Below are 7086 nucleotides of genomic sequence, written 5' to 3' on the forward strand. Positions count from 1 at the left end.
CTTGGCATTCCGAGTTGTTCCGAGTTGATTCGTCGCTGACGAAGCCAGTGAAGGTGAGATGTCCATTCTTCTGTCAATGCGTTAAAATAGTTTTCGCTCCTGAACTTCACTTGTTCTTTTCGCTGGAATGTGAACTCTGGATTCATTCCGATTCCCCTCAGAGCCCGTTCCTCCACGTTCACGCAGGCCGAGCAGCGCTGGCTAGATCCGATCGAGAGAGTTGCTCTGTTTGCCGTCTGTGTTTTGGCGCTCGATTTCCCGACGGCTTAGCTCGAATAGGATAGCAACAGAACTTTCCGACTTGACGGCTAACGGCTAGAATTTCTTGTAAGATGGCGTACGTACGGGACAGCGACACGTCACTATGGCTCCACAACAAACTCGGAACCAATGATCTCTGGTCGTCGCACTCCATCTGCTCGCAACTCGACCGGGAGCTCTTGGGGAAAATCCCGCAGATATTCTCCGATCTCCAAAGTCAGGTCAAGCTGAAACTGATCCTGGCGATCATCCACATTCCGCTCCGGAACATGGCAGAGGTAAGTGCAGCGTCCCCGCACTTTCGAAGGAACTTTTTGCCGCCTCTCGGCCCCTGAACGCAGTCTCGAGCTGCCCCAATCGCTTGGGAATTATCTTACCCACACTTGAGCTCCCTCCACGCGGCATCCTCTCGGCTCGTCAGACCTCTGGTTCGTCTTGGCGGATAGGGGTTCTGGAAGAACTCCGATCTGGATGTCTTCCCATGCCCGATAGACTGCCGAGTTCGAATATTTCCGCTGACAGTTGAAGTCTGATAGTGAAGCCCGGGCACGGACTGGATTCTAAATTGACTCTGCTGGACGAATCTTTCCAGTGGAGCACCGAGTTGAAAGCGATTCTTGTGAAAGCGAGCCAAGACAACGATCAATGGGTGTCAACACTGGCGGATCTTCTGAGAACGTATCCGGATGACGGAACTCTTTTTCTCGACCCTGAATCGGGTGGATTCTGCGAACTCCTCAACGAGTTACGAAAGCTCGTGAGGAGCCGTTCCCTGGAACAGCAAATTCTGCCCGAGGAGTGTTTGTATCTGAACAAAAGCGCAAGCAATGCCCTCCTCGGGCCGCCGCCAGCTCCCACTAAGCATTTCAACATTCGCAAAAATCCCAAAAGCTACCAGGTATGAGAAACATGAGCAGTTCTCTGTTGAAAATTTGGATCGCAACCAGATTGTCGCGGAGTTCGCGCGGCTGCCCTGCGTCGTCCTCGCTCATGGGCCATAATGTCGACTTTCAGGTCAAAGCTGAGTATCTTCAGAAAGCGAGAGAATCTCAAAACACGAAACGATCCATCTCGAATTCATCCGTGCCTATTCGTTGTCGCGGTCTGAGCAAATTGAGCGCGGACAGTCCGTTGAGAGGCATTCCCTCGAACAGACTGAGTGGCTCATTCCGGTCACCGATCTCATCGCTGAACCGGAGCTTGAGTAAAACGCCGAATCGGAAAGAGTCCGGCATAAAATTGCTGGAGATCGGAGAGCAGCCGATCGGACGGGACGCTAAGAGGAGAAAAAAGAACGCCGAGGATGAAGGATTCAAAAAGGACGACAAAAAAATCGACGAAGAGAAGAAAACTCCGGAAGAGGAAGCGGAGACTTCGGCTACAGCGAGTCCAACCACTCCGGACTACGCCGCAGGTCTTCTGTCGTCGATGCCGGTTCCTTCTCCCGCACCTTCAGCACCGTCCTACGGCAGTATACCCACTATACCGAAAGTGCCATCTTCACCGGCTCCCAAGACGCCGTCGCACACTCCACAATATGCGAATGTGCAAATATCGACGCAGTCACAATCTTCCACACCGGCGTCGTTAAATTTGAATCAGCTCCACTCAACACCGACGAAATATTCGACCGCGGGTCAGGTAGTCGTCACACAGTCTCCAGTCGCGGATAATCGTCCTTCGTACGCGGCATCGACGTTGCTCTCGAGCCCATTGACGCAGAGCCAACCACAATTGGGACCGACGCAGCAGTCGGTGGTCGTCCAAGGTCAAACCTACACCGTTCAGACGCAACCGGCCACCTACGTCACACAGCAAACACAGCAACAAATGCCTCAGGTAAGATTCCTATTCAGACGAGGACGCGTCCAATTCCTCATCGACGCCGAACGACTGCTCATGGACTTATCCTCCCGGTGTTAAGTGGAATCATGCTCTTCTTCCAGCCGGGCGGCGCTTACCAGAACGTCGTCGTCAATCATGGTACTCAACTGGTTCAGAATACCAACGGCACGCAGTACGTAATTAGACAGGCGCCTCAGGTCGTACAGGGAGCAGGCGTCCAGCCGGTGTCTGTCGCCCAACAGACAGTGCAACATCTGCAGACGCAGACGGCCAACGGAGCTCGAATGCAACGGATGGTGATCCGGGCACCGGTCCTGCAGCAGACGGACCAGAGTTCTCAACTGCAGGCTCAGCCCAGAAACTATTCGATATCGGTGAGTCCGACTGTGATTTCGGTCAACTCTCTGGAAAAGTCGGTCCACGGAGGGATGCAATGGAGTTGCTCCCGTGAACCCATGCCGGCGAACAGAGGACCGGTAGGCGGGAAAATGAGAGAGGAATCCCCTGAGATCAATGAGACTCCTTTTGGACGCCATCTCTTACGCCTTTACAGAAAACGCAATTCGACGAAGCGCAGGAGATGTTCAAGAACTCGAACAAGGTGACACGCTCGGAAAAAGCCTTGATCCTAGGTTTCATCGCCGGAAACCGACGTAAGCATAATCATCTCCGTGCTTGTAGCGAATCCACCATTGCTACCATATCTCAGCGGCAAGCGCTGAATTACATCGGCTTTCCTTCTCCATCCACAGAAAATCCGTGTCCTGCTCTAGGCGACATAATCACAATCGTCCTGAACGAAGACAAGCAGGATATATCACAACCCGATGGGAGTTATCGATCGATGTTAATACAGACCCATTTCGAGATGAACTACGCTACAGGTGGTTGGGCTAAGGTGATCCGGCAGTTCCCGGAGGGTCAGAACCGCGCACTGTCTCACGTGATCGTGACGACCACAGCCACCAAATGAGTTGTTGTAACTTGTGAAAGCAGCACCCACAGCTAGTATTTGACATCGAGAACGAACGAAACAAGAGTGTACATATGATAGTAATCGTCGAGAGTGGCTCTCGTGGATTCGGAGTTGGGATTGATGTTTCGGTCTGGCAGTTGAAACGCAAAAGCCTTCCAGAGCCTCGAGGCGGGCACGAGAGAAGTTATTCAGTTGAGAAGCGGATCTTCTTGAATAAAACTTGAGGCAAGAGTTGGCAGTGAGTTTCCGATTGGTTTTTGATCGGTCTGGATTCGAAAAAAGCGTCCCATTGGTATCGCCGCGCTTGCGGATCTCCGGTGTAGGGAATCTAGTCGTGGTGATTGATCGTCTCCGAGTCACCTGTTCGATCAGGGACTCGGGGAGTCGCCGGCAGAAAAGAAATGGGGAAGAGGTTTTCGGAAAAACGGAGGAATCACCGAGCAGGGATTCGTCCCTCCCTTTCTGTGGGAAGCAGACTGGAGAAATGCGTCCGAAATGAGCGGTGACGACGGCCGAGCGGCCAATCTTCGCTTGCTGTTTTTTCACTTCTCAGAATCAGCTAGAGCTCCTGGGATCAGAGATCTCCATCAGTGAAATGGAGAACGCGGCAAGGAACGCTTGCACGTTCGGTCAATTTATTGCCTAGCGCCTAGACCGACCGGGATGGCTCACAGCCGTGTGGCCGGGTGGGAACGCCGTCCGAGCAGCAGTGTTCCGACAAGCCGGGCTTTCAAGTGAAGGCAAACTCCTAAACCGATGCACGTCTGTGTCGAGTCCTGTACACGGCAGCAGCAGAAATCGCCATAAAGCTTCATTTCTTTGAGGTTTCTCCGGCCGAATCCGAGCTGCCTGTGTAATAAAGAAGGGAAATCTCCTGGTTCACTGGGAACGTTTTTTGAGGTCACTGAACTTGAACTGCAAGAGAGGGAGAATTCCAGCTCTAAATGTTAAGGGTCCTCCGCTCGATTAATTATCGTCGATCTCTTTATTCAATCCGCGTCGAGCGCAGAGTAAGCTGTCCCGGAAAAGCGGACTCTACGCATTTCGGGTAGCTATTGACATCCCTACTGAGGCTTTCAAGCGGTGATTTTCCTGGAGAAGGTCCACAAATCTATAGCATTTATTTCTTCTTGAATCTGGTCCTTGGCGGTCTGAATGACGAAATTGGCGAGGTCGTATTTGAAAATGTTCGACATGAGATTGATGATGATCTCGCTCACGGCGTCTCCCGTTCCCAGTCCATGGATATTAGTGACGATGTGTCCAATTCGTACTTTATCGATCCGTTCAACGTGCAGCTGAGCCTCCCGCCGGAGCGGGAAAGTTATCCTGGAAAAACATAGCTCCTAGGGTCAGGAGTCTTTGGATGATTCCCTCCAGCGGAATCCGCACTTCCGCACCGTCTCCACACTTCGGAGCCTCTCGAATTTCCACTCACCGTATCCTCACTCTGGTGTCGGTGACAATCAGCTGAGCCGTACCTTTGGGTCCGACTCCAAGAAGCTTCGCTGACCAATCGAACTTGGCTGTGGACGAAATTCCCATCGTTAATCCTCAATGGAAGTCGCACCGCCTTCTCGAGGATCGACGGAGATGTCAAAAAGCGACTCCCGGGGCGACGCAGGAAAAAATTGCGGAATCTCACTGGTCAAGTTCTCAAAACCGAAGCTCGCTTCCAGGATCAATGTTCGATTCGAGTAGAGCATCAAGACATCCCCGGTCCGCCTGAAAGTCGAGAGCCCAGCCAGCGACGCATTCGTGACTTCGACTTCGCCCTGGACGAAGAGTTTATCGATTCGGGCCTGATACGGTCGGAGCTGTCAGCGGGAGAAAGTTCGATCATCCTTCGTTCTCATTCCGTTGGAAATATCGGTTCAGAGTATGACAACACAAAATTACCTCCTGAGGTTCGAGGCCCTTTTCGACGAGAGTGCTTGTTGTTCGTTGGACTATGGAGTCTATCAAACGCTTATCCTCCTCGTATTTAATCAGGTTTGCCGGAATTCTTCTCAAGAGCTCTTCATTCGCATATCTGATCGAGGGAACATCTTGTTGAGGAGTTCGGGTAAGAGAAGGCAGATTGGATCTTCTCCGATCGGGATCGCAATCAAAAACTGACCTCGTCATGGCGTTTTCGAAGTCGTTCAGCATGGACTGCTTGGTGTAATCGAAGATTTCTTTCCCGGCGAAGCTCAATAGACCTTGAGCTAAATCGGAGAAACCCTCAATGGCGACCGACACCGCACCCACCTACGGAGAGCGCCACTTGGTTCAATTCCTTCGGAGCTGCAGGGAATTTTCCCGCAAATGACTTCATGCCCTTTCAGTATCATCATCCTCATCTGGTTCCTCCGGACCGAGCGGTCGAAAAACAAGCTGCCTACTAAGTTTCAACGCCGACTGGAGCCCTTGTCGATACGATCAACCATTCGTATGAAGCGAAGAGGTCGCCTCCAATCGAAACGTATTAAGTATATTGAGGATTACTCCTCTGTTTCGAGTATCCTTATCCTTTTTCTCTAGATATGTTCTCCGAAAATTCAATGTACGAGAAGGGCTCATCTAAACTCCACCCTCGTGACTTTGTCAAGGAGAGTCACCACCGCAATTATGACTCTCCGTATTCACACTCTCCGAGGATCACAGGGTCACTGTCCGAGCAAGCTTAGAGATGTCCGAAAAGCGGAACCCTGATAGGCTGCGACCCTCTTCGAAGGAAAATCACAGATTATAACCCAAGGAGCGACCCATGGTCGCACAGGTCCAAGAAAGGTCCGAGCAGTTCTAGCTCGCAGTGCCCAGGTAAGGTATGGAATCTCGGTAGTTTCATGGGATTTTTTCTCGGAATCCGCGAGGATCTTCCACAGATTCCGTCTCGGGTCGATACGAATGAAGAAAAGTATAGAACAATAATAAGAAAAACATTGAGCTAGGCTCTGAGAGAGTTTTCGAACGCGCGATACGACGTTGTTCCAGTTGCACTGACCTCCAGCTTCGCGCGGACGGAATCGACTTGTAATCCTGTCGGTGTGTTCTTGAGCGACGCGTTCCCGAAGATCGAGACGTCACTGACGTTCAGTTCGAGCTTGCCATGCGAATTCAGAGCTACGAAAGAAACTTGGATGGCCGTTTTCTGCATCCCTCTCAGCTGGGCCGAGGGTACCTCGAGCGAGAAACTGAAGTACTGGCCCGATATGTTCGCGATGGCCTTGAATCGACGGGACACGGTGATCGTCGTTTCGATGCTCTACTCCTGATTCCGGATCCTTACGCTGAGAATACTTGTTCGTTCATACCTCTCGAATGAAAACACTGTTGAGCCCATGGAGCATCAGATCGTAGCACTCGAGTCGACCGTCTGAGATCTCGATCGTGGAATTGCTGATGGGCAGCGGGTGCCTCACGAAATCCTGCAAGATCAGCGAGGGATCCAAATCGTCGGTCGAGTTGAACAGATCGTTGACCACGCTCGAGAGTCTATCGATGTCCAGAGGATTTTCGGCCGCATCTGAAATTATTTGAGGATCGAAGCACAATCTATCGGAACGGCGACAGGTAACGATGCGAAACGCATCGATTCTGAGGCTGGGATGTGTTCACAACGCCACCGTCTGAGTGTTTTCTACCTTCGAGAGAAATATCAGCCGAGTGAACGCACACGCCAAGGCAGATTAGTAGGTACGGACAGATACCGCGTTTGCCCTGCATCGTTTCGAGCGACGTAACGCCGGCTTCTCGAGGGCGGAAGCGACCGACCGACCGTCCGGGCGGTGAAGCAAGGTGAATAGAAGCGTGGAGACTGCGAATAGATATCATTCAACGTCGAGAGAAGCTCGTGGAGAACCAGCAGCAAAAGGGCCAGTCAGCTTGGCATTTAGTCACTCGGCCAGTCAGCCATTCTGCTGAAGGCCAGTCCATCACCATTCACCATCGGGGAGTCATTCATCCGCGGACGACGGTACATGGAGGAGTTCCGATCTTAGGACTGGGGTCGGAATCCTGTC

General features: G+C 51.9%; 2 protein-coding genes across 2 annotated transcripts; one reads left to right on the top strand and one right to left on the bottom strand.

The window, feature by feature from the left end:
- The first annotated feature begins 326 nt into the window (after window positions 1–326).
- Window positions 327–3318, top strand: Nelf-A (Negative elongation factor A). The gene is made up of 6 exons (XM_029111981.1): window positions 327–539; window positions 854–1159; window positions 1276–2100; window positions 2208–2480; window positions 2660–2759; window positions 2859–3318. The coding sequence occupies exons 1-6, from the start codon at window positions 333–335 to the stop codon at window positions 3077–3079; spliced, it is 1932 nt and encodes a 643-aa protein (XP_028967814.1). The 5' UTR covers window positions 327–332; the 3' UTR covers window positions 3080–3318.
- Window positions 3319–4048: 730 nt separating this feature from the next.
- On the bottom strand, window positions 4049–6813 carry LOC108864488 (uncharacterized). The gene is made up of 8 exons (XM_018640247.2): window positions 6709–6813; window positions 6379–6590; window positions 6069–6290; window positions 5202–5332; window positions 4982–5114; window positions 4728–4899; window positions 4521–4608; window positions 4049–4411 (listed from the first exon to the last, which is right to left on the bottom strand). Exons 1-8 carry the CDS (start codon window positions 6788–6790, stop codon window positions 4159–4161), a joined length of 1293 nt encoding a protein of 430 aa, XP_018495763.2. The 5' UTR covers window positions 6791–6813; the 3' UTR covers window positions 4049–4158.
- Between the last annotated feature and the right edge of the window lie 273 nt (window positions 6814–7086).

This window comes from Galendromus occidentalis, unplaced genomic scaffold (genome assembly GCF_000255335.2).
Source record: "Galendromus occidentalis unplaced genomic scaffold, Mocc_1.1 scf7180000077477, whole genome shotgun sequence".
Classification (NCBI taxonomy): domain Eukaryota; kingdom Metazoa; phylum Arthropoda; class Arachnida; order Mesostigmata; family Phytoseiidae; genus Galendromus; species Galendromus occidentalis.

What these genes read in the sequence shown, in the direction of transcription:
- Nelf-A (XM_029111981.1), top strand. Translation starts at nt 333, where the DNA reads ATGGCGTACGTACGGGACAGCGACACGTCACTATGGCTCCACAACAAA. An exon ending in CACAGCAACAAATGCCTCAG is followed by an intron (nt 2,101 to 2,207) that starts GTAAGATTCCTA and finishes CTCTTCTTCCAG; the next exon opens with CCGGGCGGCGCTTACCAGAA. An exon ending in CCAGAAACTATTCGATATCG is followed by an intron (nt 2,481 to 2,659) that starts GTGAGTCCGACT and finishes ACGCCTTTACAG; the next exon opens with AAAACGCAATTCGACGAAGC.
- LOC108864488 (XM_018640247.2), bottom strand. Translation starts at nt 6,790, where the DNA reads ATGCAGGGCAAACGCGGTATCTGTCCGTACCTACTAATCTGCCTTGGC. An exon ending in ACAGTGTTTTCATTCGAGAG is followed by an intron (nt 6,291 to 6,378) that starts GTATGAACGAAC and finishes CGTCGATTCAAG; the next exon opens with GCCATCGCGAACATATCGGG. An exon ending in CGGTTTTGAGAACTTGACCA is followed by an intron (nt 4,609 to 4,727) that starts GTGAGATTCCGC and finishes TTTCGTCCACAG; the next exon opens with CCAAGTTCGATTGGTCAGCG.